Raw genomic sequence first — 20976 nt, 5'->3', positions numbered from 1 at the left:
TTATTTTGATTTAGTGGCCATGTAACTTATATGACTTTGATCATATGTGTGTGGGAAAATGAAAACTAGGGAAAAATGCATCCATATTAGAGACATTAATGTGCTAAAATATTATGAAGTTGCACACAAACTATAGAGAAAATATAGTAATGGCACAAGGCTGCTCTGAATATCCTCTAAAGGGAATTTAACACCTGCCAAGAAGTTCAGTTGCCTGAATTCTGTCCCTGGTTTTGTTGCTGCTTTTCTGTGTGGTCTTGGCCTCCCATCTTCAGCTGTCTGTCCGTCTTCCTGATGCGTAAAACCACCAGAAGGCTGCTCACGCGCCTCCCAGCAACACTGTGGGACAGTATGGACTATTTAAAATGTCTTGCCCTCTTACACAAATAGGAGGGTGTTACTGAGGAAAATTCTTCTCAAACATCTTTTCTACAACTGGTTCTGTTTGGAGTTTTGGCTGAGGATAACATTTTAATAGTATTAAAAAATATGTATATAAATAAATAGTAAGTATTTTTTTTTTCTCCTAGCTGCTGGTTTGGAAGTTGCCGTGTTTCCTTGGAAAAGGCACGGAGTGTGCATGCACAACTAAATTTGCTTGGCTCAGAGTACTGCAGGAGGATTGGTGTGTGTGGAAGGAGAGGGACATTGTACAGCCTGTCTGGCTGAGCGGGTTTGATTTCTCTCAGTGACAACAATCATGTAACAGTTCAGTACCAAGACGAAGATACAGGTTTCTGTTCTTGTTAGACCCCTTTTGCAATGAGTGGAGGAAAATCAGCACTTTTCAGAGCAGGGTCCCATCAGTCCTATATCAAATGACTCAGACTGCCTGCTCCGATGATGCCTGTCTCTAACTGGCGTCTTTCTTAACTACGGAGTTGAAGATGACCAGCCTGGACAAAAACATACCTTTCAGATTGCTAAACAGGATGAGATGAATCCCATCATATCAGTTTGGAAGGAAGGCTGAAGGGTAATTGTCCTGAATGAGACACGCAGAGAGCACGTGAAACGTCACCTCTTCCCCAAAAATACCGCTGGACCCAGTGAGATATTTTTAAGGCATTCCCTGTGGCTTCAGCAACATGATTGTCACCAATGAACGAGCTCTGCTTAACACTTGAAATGCAACCTAAAAAAAGGTTTCGTAAATTTCTGTGGTAGGTAAAAAATTATTCAGCAGTTATTCCAGTTTCTTATCCCACTTCTATATCCCTGTAAATTGGGAATAATTAAAAAAATCCTGTAGTACTACAACATCCAGCTGTGGCGGTTTTGGTTTTTTGTTTGTGGTTTTGGTTTTGGGGGGGGGGGGGGGGTTGCTGCTTTTTTTTTTTTTTTTTTTTTAATCTATCAATTTAAATAGGATCAGTGCCAAGCTCTTACAGCCAAGTTCCATCATTTTTTCCAAAGATCGACAGTATTTTTTTCACCTAATGCACCAGAGTGGGGAATTCTGTATTTCTTGGTTAAGTTTTCCACACAGCTCTAAAGACTCTGTACCAGACTAACGTTTTCTTTATTCCCTACATTTCTTTCAAGGCAAGCACAAAGATACTTCAAATGTATTCACATCCTTTTATAGGCAATATTACCACACATTATCATTACTTACTTAGCAGTGAATGTCCCAGTTTGAACTGAACAGCAACTGTGCAGCAGTATTCTTTTGCAAAGAAAAGCAGACAGCCACAGCAATGACATTTAAATGGGTATTTCACAGGCACAATAGGTGAACCGCTCAGCTTTTGTTCACCTGAACTGAAATATATTGCATTAAAGTTTCCCCTTGGCTGTCACCCAAATATATAAACATGCCAAATCACTGGATTTCAGTAAGGCGCTGGGTCTGATCTTTTAAGAAATGGATTCTAAAACAGGAACAAGGTGTGATACCTCTCCTCAGGCAAAGCCCTGCTTATAACCAGGGAGTTTTCCCCTCCTGCAGGCTCTGCTTACGTCTATACGGGACTGCTGAGGTCATATGTAATTGTCCCCTGCCTGAGCAGAGTAAGACTAAGACTTAACAGTTTAGAAAGGGTAAATATCAATGCGTCCATTATGGCATAAGCAACAGTGTCAGGAGTGGAAGTTTCTCAGTGTATCCTCTTTCTTCTCAGGATGCTTTGATTTTCCAGACTTCCCAGAGTTTTGAAAACTAGCCCAGATAAAATGGTCTGTTGATTAGCATGGAGCATCTTCTTGGATCACAGACAAGGGAAGGAATCAGGAAAGCCAAGTCCCATGGCACAGAGCAGCAGGAGCTAGACTGTCTTAAAAGAAATTGCCCTCTAAGATGATTTTTTTCAGGCATATGGTCCTGATGGCTGGTAGCCCAGTGGGCTTGGGACAGAACCGCAGCTTCTGTCCTGCTTCTTTCTGTCATGTGCAGGTGGTCGGCAGAATATAGACCAAGGATCATGAAAAAAGAAGCAAATGTAAAATGTGCTATGAATGTTTTGGCACGTTTGATGGGACCAGTTATGTGTCTGACACATATTATATCAGATATAACAACACTGGATAAATCATTAAATATTTTCTACGTAAGTTCTGGACTGCTGCAACTTCTCTGTATCTAATCAAAGCTTTATGAGTCTCTAGATTTACAAACGCAGAGTGCTTGATCACCAACTATCATCTTTGGAAGCCCCAAAGGAGCAGTGAAAGCTATTGCACGGGTCTGTAAAAATCTCATGGGACGTATACAACACAGAGAGAAGAAAGCAAAACCATCAGGAGTGCACCACTGAACTGGTTTTGAGATTCAATATATTCCCTGCAGTTCCCGTTTTGCTTTATAGACAGGAAAACAGCTATGCAACAGCAGTTGTGCTCACTGCTTTTCTGGAGAAATAGTTACACAATGGATGAATGTTTGGTGGCACAGCTCTGCAGAGATGATTGCAATGGCTTTCTTCTCTTCAAGACTGTCCAATGAGTATATCTCAGTACATATGTTTTACTCTACCAACCCAGGCAGCTCATCTGCCTCTGCTTTAATTTTTCTTGTCATGACACACCAATGACATTGCTGAGGAATGGAGTAGCACCCAGCTACTCAGTTCTTAAGCACTTAATGCATCTTCCCTGGGGCAAGCAATGGCAATCTTCAGCTGAAGAAATTTTGCATGTTCCTGGTGCAGAAACCTTGGCCCATTTAAACAAGTGAAACAAAGTTCTGCTGACAGAAAAAAAGTGTTTCTGAGAAGCATCATCTTTCTAATTTTCCAGCTGAGGTGAGTTTCTGACAAGGAACATAGCAAAAGCATCTCATAGTCCTTTTCCACAGGAGCTGTGATAATGTCATGCCTGTTCTCACCACATATTTTCACAATTTCCATGCCTCTTTTTTTTCCTGTCTCTCTCCTTTTCCTCCCTTCTTTAAGAATGTGCTTGGATTCACAAAAATTTTACAATGTCAGACACTTTAAAGAAAAGTGTTTGCTACTTTAGACAAATAAATTTACAAAACATTCTTACTGGAAACTCAAACTGAATGGCTGTAGCCTTTAGTGCTCGTTCTTTTCAGGAGGTTTTGTGGTGTTAGTACCAATCTTAGCAAATTATTAATAAGAAAGATTAAAGAAAAAATGTTATAAAGGACAGGATTCATTTGCAATTCTAAATAAATTTCCTGAAACGGGAAAGAAGTTTTATGAATGGGAATAAATAAATGTTTATATATAGAAATACATATCTGAGGTTCAACAAGGCCAAGTGCCGGGTCCTGCACTTGGGTCACAACAACCCCATGCAGCGCTACAGGCTTGGGGAAGAGTGGCTGGGAAGCTGCCTGGTGGAAAAAGACCTGGGGGTGCTGGTCGACAGCCAGCTGAATATGAGCCAGCAGTGTGCCCAGGTGGCCAAGAAGGCCAATGGCATCCTGGCCTGTATCAGAAATAGTGTGGCCAGCAGGAGCAGGGAGGTGGTTGTTCCCCTGTACTGGGCACTGGTGAGGCCGCACCTCGAGTCCTGTGTTCAGTTTTGGTCCCCTCACTACAGGAAAGACATGGAGGTGCTGGAGCGTGTCCAGAGAAGGGCAACCAAGTTGGTGAGGGGCCTGGAGCACAAGTCTTATGAGGAGCGCCTGAGGGAATTGGGGTTGTTTAGCCTGGAGAAAAGGAGGCTGAGGGGAGACCTTATCGCTCTCTACAACTACCTGGAAGGAGGTTGTAGTGAGGTGGGTGCTGGTCTCTTCTGTCAGGTGGCTGGAGATAGGACGAGAGGAAATGGCCTCAAGTTGCGGCAAGGGAGGTTTAGGTTGGATATGAGGAAAAATTTCTTCACTGAAAGGGTTGTCAAGCATTGGAACGGGCTGCCCAGGGAAGTGGTGGAGTCACCATCCCTGGAGGTATTTAAAAGACGTGTAGATGTGGTGCTTAGGGACATGGTTTAGTGGTGGACTTGGCAGTGTTCGGTTAATGCTTGGACTTGATGATCTTAAAGGTCTTTTCTAACTTAAATGATTATATGAGTCTATATATAATTCTCCTTTTAAGAGATGAAATTTGTTTTATTCTTCTAAAAGAAGAGTAACAAAGAAACTTTATTACATTTAGAGAATTGCCCTTAATGAAATTCATGCAAAAATAAATAAAATATAATTAGAAGGATATTGCTAACATCTGAAACGAAATTCAGATGAAAAGAAACTTTACAGAGCTAGTACATTTCTTCATAAAATAAACTAAATATCTTGTAAAATTGTAATGACAGAGGACTAAAGGAGAAGTGTTGAAGTGTAATCAGGCTTTTTCAGAAAAGAAGTGTAATTTACACAGTTGATACTTTTCTGAAGTTTATTAAACAGTTACTCAAAGGTGCTTCCTTGGAAGCATTTACCATAGTATAATAAAGTGTAACTGAAGATAAAACTTCAATCATCTGGAGCAAGCTTAGATTAAGTTTGCTTGTTTGTTCTTTTTTTAAAAAACAGTGCTTCATCCTCTATTGCACGTTAGCATCTGATGAGAGAGAGAGACACAGCTGGATATGTGTTTTCCTACTAGGCATACAAAAGAGGAAGGTTTGCAAGAGGTTCTACAGTATTCCATGTGCCGCAGCTCATCTTTTAGGGCAGAGATGGTTTGTACCCCAGCCAGGGCAGCACCTGAGGACACTGGCAGACTGGGACAGAGGAGGTGGGAGGCGATGCTGGTTGCTGACTCTGGCTCAGGTCACAAGAACATATCGCTGGAGCCCTTGCAGTCACTCACACATATTGCACCCCCTACGTGGAAGCGTGTGTTTAAAATGTCTAAGAAAAAAAGCCACAAGGAAGAAGTAGCGCATCGCTTCCACGCTGTGTTCTCAGCCCACAAGAGAGGTAAAGCACTGACATTCAGAATTTTTTTTCTCTCTCCTTCCCAGAACTTCATGCCACGCTGTCCTCTCTCTTACAGATAAATCACAGGCGTTTGGCTTGAATGTGTTTATTTAAATTGCATTAGCAGGGACCTACCCTGCGCAGCCCTCAGCAAATGAATGTAATTACTCAGTAATTTATATGAATTATGTGCCTATACTGTGTTACTAAGAAGATGCTAAAAATGACTTCTTTTCTTGTTCTGGGGTTTGGGATGCTAGTTATGGACACAGTGCTGTCACACAAAGAGACGCTGGAAAAAGGAGGCATGTAAAGACTATACTCCTGAGAAAGCGACTTGCTCAGAGTGATGCTCTGAGTGAGAACACGGCCTTGTCCCCAGGAGTCAAAGTTGGGGCTGAACAATAACCCCCTCCCCGGTCACCTGAGCATTGCTCTGCAGCTGAGGAAAGTTAAAATTACAGAGTCCCAGGGTAAAACGCAGCATGAGGTAAAACCTGCTGAAAGTCAAATTATTCTCATAGCCAAACATCAAACGGTTGGAACCGATCCCAGCGCACACATTTTCCTGGCTATACCTGGTTTTGTCAGCTGTTACAGAGAGGACTTTCATCCCAGCCTTCTTGATGAGATATTGAGCAACCGGTAATTAAATCAGTAAGACTTGTCAAAGAAAAGGTGTTTCCATATTCCTCAAGCTGCAGCATTTAGTCACGAGTCATGAAAATTTTCCTTTTATCACACCAGTAACTTCCATAAAGAATTAGATGATTTTACATGCAATGACATCCCACTGGATAATGTTTATTCATGAAAGGCAGAGTGAAAGAAAACAGGTAAGACTGTGCATGCGTGTGCAAGCACATGTATAAGCATCATATTTACCAGCTATAGCTCTGTTAAATGGGGCTGCAGTTGCCTCCCAGCTTCTGAAGTTCTTGGTGAAGATAGGATTGTAGGACAGAAAGAGACATAGCCCTACCACATGCATAACATGATCCCATAAACATCTTTTCTGTGGGAAACCAGGACCCCCCAAACCTAGGACTGAAACCTGAAACCAGCAAAAGTCACTTTCTCGTATCTGCCATGCTGGCAGGTTGCAGTGTTCTAGCAGTTGCAATAAGTTTCTTCCTTCTTTGGGTAACATCACAGCTTGCTTTGCCTTAACTGGTGGAAGTGCAAGACGGGGACAATACAATTAAAGACAAGTGACAATGAAATAAGCCTGATGACACACTGGTTACCCAGGCAATATCTACAATAAGAAATTAAGTAGTGTGGGGAGCCCTGCAACCTAAATGTCCATAGTATTGGTAAGACCATGACATTAAAAAGACAACCTCAGAGCGCTCCAATGTTTCCCAAGCTGGGTTTGGAAACTGGGGAGAGGCTAGGGACCATTCCCAACAGACAGTGAGTATGCAGCCGTCTTGTGCATCTCATCCGCTGCCTCCTCTTTATCCTCTCCCTGTCTAACAGGGGTTAGAATATTTCTCTGTTGAGGTTTTGTGCAGATCCTTCAAGTAATTTTTATTCCATGGACTGACTGTGAATACTTTTAGGTTGCCTCTCTCTAATTGTTACAAGGTTTTGAATTAATTCTCACGTTGAGGTGTTTGGTGGCTTGTGATGAAACTACTGAATGGATGATTATCTGCTTTTAACAGTGCTACATTTAAACTCACTGATTTCAGGGGAATCGCTTGCAGTCCACTGGAGTAAATGGGAGCAAAATTTCACCCACTGCTTTCAATAGTGATTGTCTCTTGGGTAATACTAAACATCACTCATCACCAAAATTGCCCTACGTCATTGTTGTGACCACACCTCTCTTCCTTCCTTGCCACTTAACCACAATGCCAGGCAAATTTCTGTTTTATCTGTCATTTCGTTCCTTTTGATTTTCTACATTTAAGATACACTTCAGGTTTCTTCTCCATCATCTCAAGTGTCCCTTGTTTAAATTGCTTCTCCAAGGATGGTTAAAGCTTTACCAAAGGGGCTTACCCTGGCCTACCTCTAGCCATCAAAAGTGGCATTGGCCTAATTGCAGTAAGACGAGCTGTCCCTTTAAAAGGGAAAAAAATTCTTTCTGTTCTGCAGTTCCAGTCATTACTGCCAAAAGGAGCTTCCAGTCCTCACCTGACCTGCCACAGAGCCTTTCCATGCAGGATTCAACAGGCACTTTGTGTGCTTATGATTGTGTTACCTCTAGTTAGTCCTTCTGGGATTAGGATAACAATTTTCATAGGATTTTAAAGCAATATTATCAAGCCTGTCTACTAAAAGTCTTTCTCAAAGTAATTATTAAGACCTGACAATAACCTCCAGTTATATATAGGCTCTGAAGATAATCATCTTTGTCAGAAGAAATCAGGTAAGCTGATATTAACTATTCCAAATCTCAGTGGTTTCACATGTACTTGGAAGAAACCATTTCAACTGTGCTATTAATCCTTGGTGGAAATGTAGCAAATTAAATGTATTCGTATTAAATGTATATTTATTACATTGTATTAAATACTCATACAAATAAATCTGAACTTAAAAAGTAGTTGCAGCAGTTTAATGAAGCGTGTAGTTGTAACATGGGCATATTTTCATATCAACATGCAATATTTCTTTAGACCTGGCATATCACGGCATGCTTAAAATGAGACATGACCTTTAGATGTTGGAACTGAATGAAGGTAAGGAAATCAGTACTCACAGACTTTCCTCTTTTTATTTCTTTGGTCTCTTAACTTCTGTTCTGCTCTGTTTAGCATGAAGACACAGGAAAACTACTCTATATCTGATTGCACTCTCTTTGTACAAGAAAAATGAAAGCAGTTCAAACTTCATAGTTACCTGCCACATTAAAATTAGTTCAAATGAAGCACAGCTAATAAACACGTTGGTTTAAATTGCTGTTAATCCAAAATAACAAAGAGTTATTTAATAAGAGGTCTTCATGACTATAGAAAGGTAATGTGAACTGGATTAAAATCTCCAATTCAGCAGTTCAGGGAACTCTGGATCAACCGTTCTAAGTAAAATGAATTCTACTAATATCGTTCAGCTTAAAATAAACACAAGAGAAGGATTATCATATCCAGTAGAGGTGAAGGAGAATTTGCAACTAAAGGCTTGACCTGCAGCCTGTATCAGATAAATGTTTGGAAAGAAAAGAGAGTCAGTTTATGGGATGGTTGTGTGGCACCTGTGCCTTTAGTGCCTGTGAATCACACTGTGTTTTGAAATGGAAATTATTAGTGATTTTGAGCTGGAGTACAATGAGGGTTTCATATTTGCAATCTGGACATGTGTTTCAGTCATCACAGCAGTGACACTTATGCTGGCAAACAAAAGTGATACAATTACAAAGTAATAAAGACTTGTCCCTGATGATAGATAAAAATTAGATCTCAGATAACCGGAGTAAAGGAAACATGATGTGTATCATAAGAGTTAATATTGCTAATATTCACATTGCTGAGAGATAAGATACTTCAGGCAGCAGTTCTAGGAATATTTGTCACGGATGGCTTTGAAATTTAATTGGACAGCATAAATGTTCAGAGAGTTAATGCTGGGTAAAGATTTTGGAAAGCAGCTAAAACCTAAAGCTTCAAATTTAAATCAGTCTCTACCAATTGAGGAGTAAGGGCAGTCCTTTCTAGAGTGATGTTCTTAGTACTGAGAATTCGCTGCAATTTCTTTTCAAGCATCCTGTACTGGCCAGAGGACACCACAGTGCTAAATCTGGCATTCAGGCAAAACAAACCCTCCCATGAATGGAGGATTTTCCATTAATTTTATACTGTCATTATTTAATATTTCTTTGCTACAACTAGAACAGGATTTTCTTATTATCATCTATCCTTCCAGATTATGTTTGCATGTTGTCCCAAAGGTTAGATATTTTGCTTGATTCAGTCTGTAGTGTGTAATCACACCTCAGTTAAATGTGGGTATTATGGCCACGCTAATGCCTGCTCTGAATTCCTGCTGCAAATCAGCATCCTATGTGGAGAAAATTGTGTGTGTTAGCACGGAGGAGCAGCTCAGCAAGGAGGACAGCAGGGAGCTGCAAATTCAGGTGAGCAAGAAAGTGTCTCTCAATGTGCATGGAATGCTTCCAAGCACAACTTTGTATCTCATTCTTTTTCAATTTTGTTTTTGCTTTTAAGCTGACATTTTGGGTTTTGTTTTTGTTTTTTAAATCCTCTCTCTCCTAAGGTGCTTTGGTAGGATTGTTCCTTCATGTGTCAATCTTCTTGCCTCTTCTCTATCTGTTGAGAACGTGATGTCTCTAGCCCCTGCCCTAGCCTGCTACACCGAGTCCTCTGTCTGATTTTCCCCATCCTGCCACCATGAACAGCTCTGGGCCAGTTTAAATAAATCAGTAATGAAGTTAGATCCCTGATAAGAAATTATCCACCGTCTATCAACCCTTCTACTTGTGAACCTTTGTAGAACAGCTGTGCTTGCTCATCAGTCTGTGAAATACTCTTACCAAGGATTTTTATGTTAGTCCAACCATGATTCTCTGGTGACCCAGGAGAGCCCATATTCCTCAAAGCATGTGCTGGAAATCAAGTCTCCCCACTCTGGCACGAGCACTGGCCACTGATGTGTAGGGGCAGACTGAAAGCGGGGCAGAGGATGCCCTCTCCTCCCCCTCCTAGGTCTGAGTCTTTCGCTCACCACACAGCCAAAATACTCATCAAGGGCAGATGTTTGGACTCTTTTGCCCATCTGGACAGCAGAGATCCTCCAGCCAAGACCAGCCTTTTGCCGCAGGGACAGTACAGTGGCAGCACTGCTTTTGGCCATGTTTCATGTTGGTTTCCCTTGGGCTGGCATACACGGGGACAGCACTGGCCAGAGCTAAGGAGACAGTCACTTCTCATAGTACAGGAATAAAAATTCATGAAGTTCCATTAATAAAACAGCAAATCACCCCACTGCTGACCTCAGTCAAACACAGAAACCAACAGTTCTCCCTTAACAGGACATTTAACCACTAGATGCACCAGCCACTATAGCCCTTTTGCTCCAAAACATAGGTAGCTACAAACCTCCCCTTGACGTGATCGCCCAACTCTCCATCCCACAACCCCAGCTGACCCCAGAGCCTGTGGTCCCCAACAGCCACCTTCCCACACCCTTGCAAAGCACCAGTTCTTCAAATTCAGCATCACTGAGGACTATCTTTCACTAACCCCTCTCCATTTCATACAGTCAAACTAAAGAGGGGAAAAAAATTGAGCAGAATCCATAAGCGTGGATTAGTTTTACACCTACTGCAGTGCAGACTACATCACCACTGCTTCCATTACATCAGCATGTTAGCAGGCTTGAGCTACCATGCTACTGTCTCCCCTAGCTACAGACACCACAGAAAAAGCTGTTACAAGTCCCAGTAAGCTTCTTAACGCGAGATACTGGAAGCAGGGATAGCCTTGATGGGGTTTCAAGCCTTGTGAGACTCATGCCAGCAATACTTTCATGGTCTGTAGTCTAGTTGTTGGTCAGATCCCAAATACTGTTGCAAGAAGAGCCAAGCTTAGGGTTTTTGATGCCAGACTGGTCCACGGGACACTGGACTCTGTCCACGCATAATTAGTCCAACTCACAGACAGGTGATAGAGTATGAAGTCTGGGGAGTGAGATACGGCCATGACTTGCGTTCTGCCTCAGCCCCACTCTTCTGCACATGCTGTGCAGAAACCGTGGATGAGTATAGGCTTAGGGTCGAGTAAAAAGGATTAGGCAGTTGGACTGAATAGATAGGATGAACTACCTAAAGCTTCCCAGATCTCTGTTTGAATTAGCAGAGCTGGCACTTAAATGCTTTTGACTCATCAGATGAGCAAACACAGATATTTCAAACACAGAAATGCTTGGTCTCGTTTCATCATCCCGAGGAAGAGTCTCTTTAGAACTGCTAAGTACAAATCAGCTACTTTCAGAGTGTTTTAATTCTCTAGTGAATTAAATATGAGAAAGATTTTACACGATGATAATAGCTTGTTAATCAAACAGTATTATCTTCAAGATAATGGTTTGCTGCATACTCATAAGATTAGCTACTCTGAGAGGATATAAAAAAAAAATTGGACTTTTTTTTGCTAATTTTCTTATGGCCCCTCATTTTCTGACATCTACAGAGCTATTTGGTGTGTTCCAATATTACAAAAACAGGGAGGAATGTGTAAAGAAGCAAGAACTTTTTTTTTTCCCTAAGCACCTCTAATTAAATCCTTGAAATCTGGAATGCAGCTCATTGTCTGAAAGGCAGATGACCATTAATCTCTCCCAAGCAACTAGGCAAGGCAGTACAGGACACAGCTTGCTGACAATAATTAACTATAGAAATACAAGACTAGGGATGACTGGGCAAGCAACATTTCTGCAGAAAAAGAGCTCAACTGCTATCTGGTCTGAAATCGAACATAAGTAAATTTTATCTTGTTTCAATAGAAAGGATATAAGCATCTGACATGTCAGTGTGCTTTGGGCACAGGTCATCTCGCTGGAGAAGCAGCCTGTGTAGATGACCATACCAAGTCCCACCAACGCCACAGTGACATAGGACTCAATAATCAAGAGTTACATACTAAGCTCATGACACCCACACATACACAGAAAATACTGATTGTGTGATTTTGGATTCTTTGCCATTTACACCGCCAGTCTTTTCTTTACCTCCTAGAGAGCTAATATTTCTCTCATGGTCACATCATTCTGGGACAAGGGTTGGACAAAATTGTACAATATTGCAAACTTTAACACCACCAACATAGTATTTCTTTCTCCTAGAGCAGCCAAACTTGCTGGAAGTCAGAGTCCATAATGCAGTGGTTCTGCTGGCATGGGGCAGGGAAGATGAGCCTGGGATTTCTGTGTCTCTTTCTGGTTTTCAACACAGGTAAGGACGGCGGTTTGGTGCTCCCCAGGGAATAAACCAGGTGTCTCTTTCCCTTTCCCAGTTGCTCCCAGTGCCCCATTCCCACACCTGTGGCAGGCTTGGTTCTTTCACCCTGCGTAGGCAAGGCTGATGGGCTGGCGCTCTGGGGCTGGTGCCATGCAGCAGGGCAGGGCAGATGACGGCAAAGGTCTATTCTTGGATCCCATGCCATGAACCTGGAGTCAGAAAGTTTTATATGGAGAGAGAAGGGTTAGAAGATCTGCTGCCACCTAGATTGTCGGTCCAAATTTAGCTCATAGTAAGTGAGAGTTGTTAATACAGCTGACTAGCACTGTACGAGGAGTCACAATTTGCAGGCCTTGTACCAGGGATTGTCTACAGGGTATTTTTCCTTTATATATAAAGAGAGAAGGAGAAAGGGAAATGTATCCAGGGATTGTCTTCTGTACAAGGCATAGATTTTTGTATGAATAAGGACAAGCAGCCAGGTTTCACCAATTTAGGTACAAACAGCCAGCCTATGCAGTCACATCTCCCTTCCTTCTGCTGCTTCCAGTCCTACAGATTTCATCCTACTGAAGAGGAAGCTGAACCCAGGTTTCCTAATCCCTGGTGAGAGCTCTGCCCATCAGGTTTTAACGCAGAGCAGGGCGTCACCACCACTGAGGTGAGCCCTCCTCACCACCAGCTCCCAGGAGAGGACTTCTCTCTGGGCAGCTTGTATGGATCGAGAAACTGAAGCTTCAGAGTGGCATGAGAGTTTAGCATTTGTTAGCACTGCCCCATTTGGGGAGCCTTCTGGATTACTCTTTGGAGGCACTCAGCTCTCCACTGATGGGATAGGGAACCTAAGTAAGTGCCAAACTCCTACAATTCAGCTTGTCCTGTGATGTCTAAATCATGACTCTGCACCTCGCCCTTGCTGGTCACCAAGGGAAACCCAGGAAACAAGTCCAACCTCCCGAGCCCAGCTCCAGTTCATCCCTTCTGCAACACAGATCTTGAGAACAGTCCTCAAAGGACTGCTCTGAGTAACAAATGTGCATGCAGCCTGTGAAGATTTGTTTAGATTTGGCCTCATTGTACCAGGTACCTTGCAGTCAGTGTTGTGTGCAAGCCTAGCGCAGATCTCTGCAACAGTTTGCTACTACTTTTTTTCTTTTGATTCTTGAGTAAAGGGGGCAAGCTCAGATATTTAATCTGTTTTCTTTCTTTAGCTGGCAGCTAAAGGACCTGGTGAGTCCTTTAGGACATCCTTATTCTTAGACACTTGATGAGCTGCTATTGTGGATACTCAGTGCCCTGCTTTGCAGTGCTGATGTTCACCAGTTTGTGAGCTATAATGAATAAGAGCAGCAAAGTAAACCAGGCAGAGAATTCAACAGAGGGTTGCTTGGTAATCTCAACAGGGAAAACTGTTTCTTAGTCTCTTTCTTCCCTTCACAGCTTCATGCATAAGAAGAGAAAATAAGAAAGAGAAGCAAGTGGCACTGCTGGCTGCCGCAGGTAACAAGCAGCATGTCAGGAGACCTTGGGGGGGGGGGGGGGGGGTGTTAATGGGAATGGGAGGTATTGTTAGTGGGAATGGGAGGTATTGTGCTGGGCATGGATGGAGGTGTCAGCAGATGGGCCCTTCTCTTGCAGCTCTGTGAGGCCCAACCCACCACTGCTGCAAGGGCTCCTCACCCAACCCAGGGCTTACCCAGCTCCCTGGCCAGTTTAACCTCTGTCCTTCCACAAATCTAAAGTGTTGTTTTCTCTTTATCCTTTCCCCCCTTCCCAGCTCTTCATTTCCTTTTGTTTTCCCTTTCCTCTCTCTCTTCTACACTGTGGACGAGCCCTGCTGCCAGCCCTGGGGTACAGCTTGGTTTCAAATTGGTTAAAAATAATACTGATGTCATCAGAAAATTACATTTCTCCCCAAATTCGATTTTGTTCTCATCTCAGCTTTCTATGCTTCTTTTTCCATCCTGCTCTGTTTTTTGTCTCTCTGTCATGCACACACAGATACCATACTGCTCTGTTCCTGCATGGCCTTGTGGGAGGGAAGCAAAAGAACATCTTTGGAAATTTTGACTTGGGAAAAACAAATAAACAACGTCAACAGAAAGAAAACACGTTAAAATAAAAGTGTGATTCAGCTACAGCTAATTTATTCTGTCGCAGCAGCAAAGCGATCAAGGTAGCTGAAAAAAAAAAATATCTGTGTTTTCATCCCAGTTCCATGTAGTATTGGGGAAGGGGGAATATTTCCTAGGTACTTTCTCCTCTGTGTGTGATCTGGAAAGAGAGATCTGCTGGTATTTTGGCAGTAAATACCCATTGCCCAGCACGAGGGGGCACCAAAATGTCAGGACTGGTTGGGCTCCCTGGCAGCCAGCTCAAGGGCGAGCTCAAGGCAATAGGTGCCATAGAGCCAGACCTTGGGTCTGGCCTACCATTGCACTGCCCGCTTTAGCTTGCTGTTTTCCAGACTCTTCTCTGCACTCCTGGCATCTTTATTTTTCTCACCACAGGGTTTTCAGTGCAGTCCGACACATAATCTGCTCATTTTGCTTTTCCCGTTCTGGAAGATTTTTGCCTTGTATAAGCAGGGGATTAACGACCATTTCCTTGCGCCCCCCTGCAGTCGGCTGCTCAGAGACCCCTTCTTTTTCAGAGCTGCCTGCAAAGTCCGTGGATCTGGCTGCTATTAACCTGACAGAGCTGGTGAATGGTATGCTGAACGCAACGCTCAGAGGTAATGTGACAAGGCTGGGCAGGACACGCAGGCTGTCAGCCCGGCAGTGAATGAGAAAAAGGACTAATGGCCTTAGCAGGAGAAGCTGTAAAGGCATGCCAGCTGCCTCCAGAATTGATTCTAGGAGCATGTTCCCCTTGTGCATTTATAATGCAGATAGCTGTCTGCCCCAAAGAATTTAGGAATTGGTGTGTGTTTGTATATAGACACAAATAATTACTTACGGGATGCCTTTAGAAAGCACTTTGTAATCAGTGTAGGTTTGAATTAAAAAAAAAGAAAAAGTAATACGAATGATCCTTCCCTCAGTGGAAATGAGAAAGAATTGAGTCTCATGCAGCTGTGCAGTATTAGCACCTCAGGAGTCTTTTAGAAATTAAATGAACAGAGTCAAAACATGCTGTTCTCATGATTTGTTCCAACCACTAATAGCATGGGCATGTGTTTCCGCAGGTACCAAAAAACTCTTCTCTTTGCTGAGCATCACATCTTACAGCTCATTTGCCTTCCACAAGGTGTCAGTCACCATTTATAACAGTGAGTGCCTCGGTGCTTTTCTCCACGCAGGAGCGTTTTGTCTCACACAACCTGTGCATCAAGATACTGATTTTTTTTTCTCTGTCTCTCCCTACAGTTTCTAACGTGAAAAATGTTGACCCTGGCAAGTTCCCTATGCATTACTGCTACTGTTTGAACAATGTGACAAATGACTTGACAGGTGGGTACACAAGAGAGGGTGACAATTGCATGTGCTTAAGCCGAATTATTTCCTTCGGAGAGGAAAGCTGTAGCCTGAATTCTGCAGGCTTCATCCTTACGAGTGGCATCACCATACTGAGGTCAACAGCCATAACTCACGAGTGGCTGCTCTGAACCTCGGGGGAGACTCGATGAACTCAGTCTCACATGGCTGCACCCAGCCACCCAGTCTGGGATGGGGCCATCAGTCAAGTGACCGGCATGGTTTACCCGATGGAAAGACCTCCCTTTCCTCCTCGGAATACAAAGAGCAGCTCGGTAGGAAAGACAACCTGGCAATATATGATATACAGTACTTTAGCCACTTTCGCTCTCCTGACATAACCCAGGAGATGAACAAGGGCTTCTCTGCACCAATAGACCCCAGTAACTTCAATGAGCCCGACAGGAGTGAAAAGCAAGGATTAACATTTTCATAGAGCTGTTTAATGAGGTATAAAATGCTATTGGGCAAATCCTTCACCTATAATCCTCATTCACACCCCTGATCTTACAGTATTTAACATTCCAGGATGGATCTGAGCACCTGGATTCTATGGCTGGTTAATGTATGATATCAGGAGTAGCTCATCAGCTAGGGACCAGAACCCATACCCTCTAAGCTGCATGTGATGACCACACACGTGAGCCACAATGGCTTTCCTGGCTTTTTTGGGACCCACACGTCTCACAAGGCTTATTGCCTAATGACGCAGTCTGCTTCGGAGGATAATGTAGAAACTTTAATCTTTCTGCCCCAAATCCAGAATATCTTGGTGATTAGAGCATCCTCCCAAGCCATAAAAATTCAGAGCCCAACAGAGGGCTCATGTCTGTCACTCCCAAAGTGAGAACATTGACCTGTTACTGCTAGAACCTGTTATGAAAAAGTCGTAGCACCACACCACCACTAGCCATTTTTTTTTGAGCTGACAACAACATCGCCAGTATGTCTGTAGCAGACCTCAGAGGAGACAATCTGATGCCTCCTGGAAGGTCCTGCATGGCAGATAGGCAGTTAGGGCAGGTATAGCCTACAGGCTTTGGATCTCCTTTACATTTAAGCAGACTAAATAGAGTGTTACTTTAAATTGTCCTCTTGAACAGATAAATTCCATTTAAGTTTACTTTTAGGCACGCTGGTGCTATTTTGGATATCATCTTTGAAAAATACTTCTGCAGAGTATTCCAGTGGCTTCTTAAGTCCACTCCCATCCAGCAGAAACATTTTGCACTTTTAAATATTTTAAATACTGTCACATACAAGCATATATCCAAAATACTATCACATATAAAAGTGATTTTTTGACTTAGCATAGATGATACAATATGTGTTTTCAATCATAAACTTTCTCTATTTTGTTGTCTAGATTTTACAGCTTTACTTGTTGATATTATTGGAAACTCCACCAGTTATCTCACAGAAATTTTCAAATCCACTTCTATTCTCTCAGGTTTGCACTTCCTTTTCACATCTATCTTTGTCTTATTTGTCTGATTTACTCCTGGCATGGAAGCAAGCATAGGAATATGTATAAAAGCCTATTGCTCTTACTCAGCAGCACTCTTCTTGCAAAGCATGGACTGCAGTTGTAAACAAAATCTCCTTAGAGGAACAAGATACATATACAATGTGTATATATATAATATAGAGACATACATGTTTCTATAAGCAGCTAAGTTTTGTTTGAAAGTTTGGTGAATTATTAAATACTGGTACTTTGGGGAATTATGATTCCCGAAGAATAATTATTGGCTATATTATCTGAAGAATTTATTTTCCATGTAAAAATACTTGTAATTTAGAAATTTAATTAGATAGAAACATTTCCCCTGGAAATATTAGCCTTCGGATTTGATGCTGGTTTGAGGTTTTTGTCAAAAATCAGATCAGAAGGAAAATATTCGGCCAGCTGCAGTAGCCCCATGCCATTTCATGTTGATGTTCAACTGTTTAAGGTAATATTAGATAATGAAAACTGGTAACAGTGATCTGTTTCACATTTTTTTTCCTTTCAGTGCGTCAGAGCAATGATTCAGATTGTATCTACATCTGTGTGATGACAGGACAGACAGGTAAAAGTTAAAACCGTTCCACCCCAAAATATTGCCCTATTTATTCTCAGTGATGACTCATACTAGAAATAAGCCTTCCTGATATTCGTAAGTGTTTCTATTTGCAGGGAGAAATCTGTCCAACTTTGGGGAAATGCTGGAGAAATCTCCTGTTATTAATTACACATTTTCCAGTAACAATTCTTCTGACCTGGGTAAGTACATCCTGGGGAATAAAAGGAAACAGCAACAACAATGAAAGTCACATTGAGGTAGAAATTGCAATGAATACTCCATCTTCATAATGTAAAAAAATTGTTTAATATATTATTTCATATTTTTATAATTACTTATCTATATGTACACATAATTATATATGTTATTATCATTAAAAATAGAATAATATTTTATGTTATTAGAAGTGTAATATAATATTTGTATTATAAATATAAGTAAAATTTACAAAATTTTAAATTATTAGCTACAAGGTCTTCTAGTGGAGGAACAAACAAAGCCTCCTGGGATGAGAGCTTTTACAGAATTCAGTACTGGACTGGGGAGGTTCGTTGATGTTTATTATCTAAACGGGTACCTTCCTTAGCTCTCAGCACAAATTACCTCCTACCTTTAAGTGAATTACCTTCAGAAAGGAGTTGAAAATATTCAACCGGTGTGCTGTGTGTCTCCTCCACCCAAAACTGCTTTGCCACGTTGAGCTGCACTTCACATGCTCACCTCTCAGTGCTGCCTATGACTATTTCTCATTTTCAATGCTTGATTAAAACAGGCAGATAGTGAAATCGGTGGCAAGTTTACCTGTGCTGAAAGCTGTAGGATGTTTCTCTCCTGTTAAAAAAAAAAAAAAAAAAGTCAAAGACACTTTGCCAAAAATAACTGTAATTAAAAAAGACAACAGCTTTTTCTATTATACCAGAAGCTGATTTCTTCCCTTTTTATCACACAATGTGTGATGGCTGGTGAGCGTTCTAACCCTATCTTCTTGTACCTCAAAGACCTAGATTTGATGTTTTCAAGTTTCATGAAATTACAGGAAGACCCTAACAAAACAGTGGATCCATCAGCAGAACATGTGTGGACATTTAAAAGTGAGCAAATATCATCAGACCTAAATTTATATTCTCCTTGATTAACGTCTTGACAAGTGATCATGTATGTTTGCTGCACGGCACTGTGATGTTGAACTACACTTACAGAGTAGGATAAAAGTTTGTCTGAAACAGCAGAAGATCAGGTCAGTAATGCATTGAATAGCTGAAGGATAGAAAAACTATTGTAAAAAGCCATTTTATTAGAAAAAGAAGTTTTCTAAAGAGGCAGAGAAGTAAAGAAAAAATGGTTGTTGGTTTTAAACAAACAAAAAAATCATTTAAACTGTTTCCTCTCCTTTTTTATTGTCATTTTTTCTGTGTTTTTCTCTATCTTTGACTTTATATGATGTTCAGTTATGAGTACCTGAGCACTTCACAAACTTCAGTGCATTTATCTTTGCCACAGGGCTTCAAGATAGAAAAGTGCTAGTCTGCCTTATTTTGAAAGCCAAAAAGCAAGGCTTCACACTTGCTTGCACATAGTAGAAGCCAAGAGAAATTCAGCCCTTGACTTCATACCTCCTCGTCACTGCAGCTACATCTCTCTACAGCAAAATTTCTACAGTTTTGCTAGTCGGTCTGCTGTCTTTTTATAAGCTCTTTTAATTTGCTTAACTGCATACCAACCTTTATTGTGTTTTTTAGCTTGAAGTATCATTCCTGCCACAAAAGATAGTCAGTTCTCAAATTCCAGTATCTGCCCTCCAGTACCTGCCTGCTCCCCTTCACATACACAAGAGCTTTCAACTCTTTCCTCTGTAGTCAAGCAGTTTAGGAAATAAAAAATAATTCATGTGAAGAAAAAAAAATACTTAGCAGGAACATTTCAGTTTCTTTTTTTGTTTATAGAAACTTGCACATTAAAATGTTCTCAGTTAAAATTTCAAACATTTTTGGCACTCCCCGTGTTTCCAGATTTAAAATGAAATTGAGAGGTGGCTGCTCACCTGAGAGGGGAAACACTCAAGGTGTAGATGGGATTTTCTGGGTGTATTTTCAATATTATTGTCCCCCAGTGTGTCACGCTGGCTGCTGCCGTGGGGCACCAGCATCCCCAGTGTGTTGCTGGTGCCCTCCCCCTGTCTCTCCTGCTTCTCCAGCTACCAGGATCCCTCTTGCCCAGAAAGGGGAGGAAATCCCTACCATGAGGTTCCTACCGTGGCCAAAGACGGTTGGAGCGAAAGGATCGGGGTTTCCATCACCGCCTGTGGATGCTTCCAGACCACGGGGCACAGCCGGACCCCCACCGACTGCTGGGGGGGGCTCAGCCCCATCGCCAGCCCTGCAGCCCGGCCCCAGTGAGTACGGCGAGGAGGAGAGACATCTGCTTTATCCCGCTGGTGGTGGGGTTTGGCCAAAAGCTCAAACCACATCCCTGAGGTGGAGGTTGGGAGGCCCTTCAGGGACACCCGCTCTGGGTCACTAGTGAGTTGATTTCTTTATTGGAGAAGCGCTAAAATTAGTTATAGGGGCCATCCTGTAGTTTCTTATGCTTTGGGGAAAAACTAAGTCTTGCTCCTCATGGATGGTTCTGCCACCCAGGTCTTCCCTCGCATTTTGCTCCAAATTTGGTGAGTAGACCTGTGGAAAAGCAATACAGAGCTGCTTCTCTTGGTCTCCACTAAATATACCTTCTTTAAATCCTACCTTTCCCTAGCCCATGGACTCCTCAAGATCTAGCAAAGTACAGCTTTTGTCCTTCCTTTTTCATCTTGACATTTTTATATGCCACTGGAAGTACTGGGTGAGGGACTCCGGCTGTTGAGCTGCCTGATATACAGCAATTCTTCTCAGTAGACAGATAGATAACAAATAACCTCCATGACATGAAGCATGTGTCTTTCTGTTCCCATAGCTGACATGTACGCATTTTGGATGCAGACAGTGTCTCCTCAAGAAACCAGCAGACTGATGCAAACAGAGCCAGGTGAGATTGATCTGGCATAATAACAAAGTGTGTCGGTTGGCACATTTATGAAACAGAAAATAATATATATAGAAATAGGTGACTATGAAAGTATTTATACATCAATGTCTATGTAAGTGTTTATTAGTGGTCTGTGACTTCAGCTTCTTTTTTCTT

At 42.0% G+C, this 20976-nt stretch overlaps 1 protein-coding gene across 4 annotated transcripts in view; it reads left to right on the top strand.

The window, feature by feature from the left end:
• Nucleotides 1-7433: 7433 nt before the first annotated feature.
• Nucleotides 7434-20976, top strand: part of LOC104310825 (uncharacterized) — a 46526-nt gene continuing 32983 nt past the window's right edge. Inside the window, exons 1-14 of one of the 4 annotated variants that reach the window (XM_069780080.1) lie at nucleotides 7434-7712; nucleotides 7963-8025; nucleotides 9337-9416; nucleotides 12143-12251; nucleotides 13698-13757; nucleotides 14911-14991; nucleotides 15445-15528; nucleotides 15626-15709; nucleotides 17100-17183; nucleotides 17749-17805; nucleotides 17913-17999; nucleotides 18798-18890; nucleotides 19994-20191; nucleotides 20749-20820. In XM_069780080.1, the coding sequence (XP_069636181.1) occupies nucleotides 8007-8025; nucleotides 9337-9416; nucleotides 12143-12251; nucleotides 13698-13757; nucleotides 14911-14991; nucleotides 15445-15528; nucleotides 15626-15709; nucleotides 17100-17183; nucleotides 17749-17805; nucleotides 17913-17999; nucleotides 18798-18890; nucleotides 19994-20191; nucleotides 20749-20820 (1108 nt within the window). In that variant the 5' untranslated portion in view covers nucleotides 7434-7712; nucleotides 7963-8006. Of the gene's footprint in view, nucleotides 7713-7962; nucleotides 8026-9336; nucleotides 9417-12142; nucleotides 12252-13697; nucleotides 13758-14910; nucleotides 14992-15444; nucleotides 15529-15625; nucleotides 15710-17099; nucleotides 17184-17748; nucleotides 17806-17912; nucleotides 18000-18797; nucleotides 18891-19993; nucleotides 20192-20748; nucleotides 20821-20976 lie in introns of those variants that run through there. The other 3 variants (XM_069780079.1, XM_069780078.1, XM_069780081.1) reach the window with 3 other exon arrangements.

The sequence above is a fragment of the Haliaeetus albicilla genome, chromosome 3 (assembly GCF_947461875.1).
Source record: "Haliaeetus albicilla chromosome 3, bHalAlb1.1, whole genome shotgun sequence".
NCBI lineage: Eukaryota > Metazoa > Chordata > Aves > Accipitriformes > Accipitridae > Haliaeetus > Haliaeetus albicilla.
Note: the sequence above shows the minus strand (reverse complement) of the source record. Positions and strands in the feature narration are given on the sequence as shown.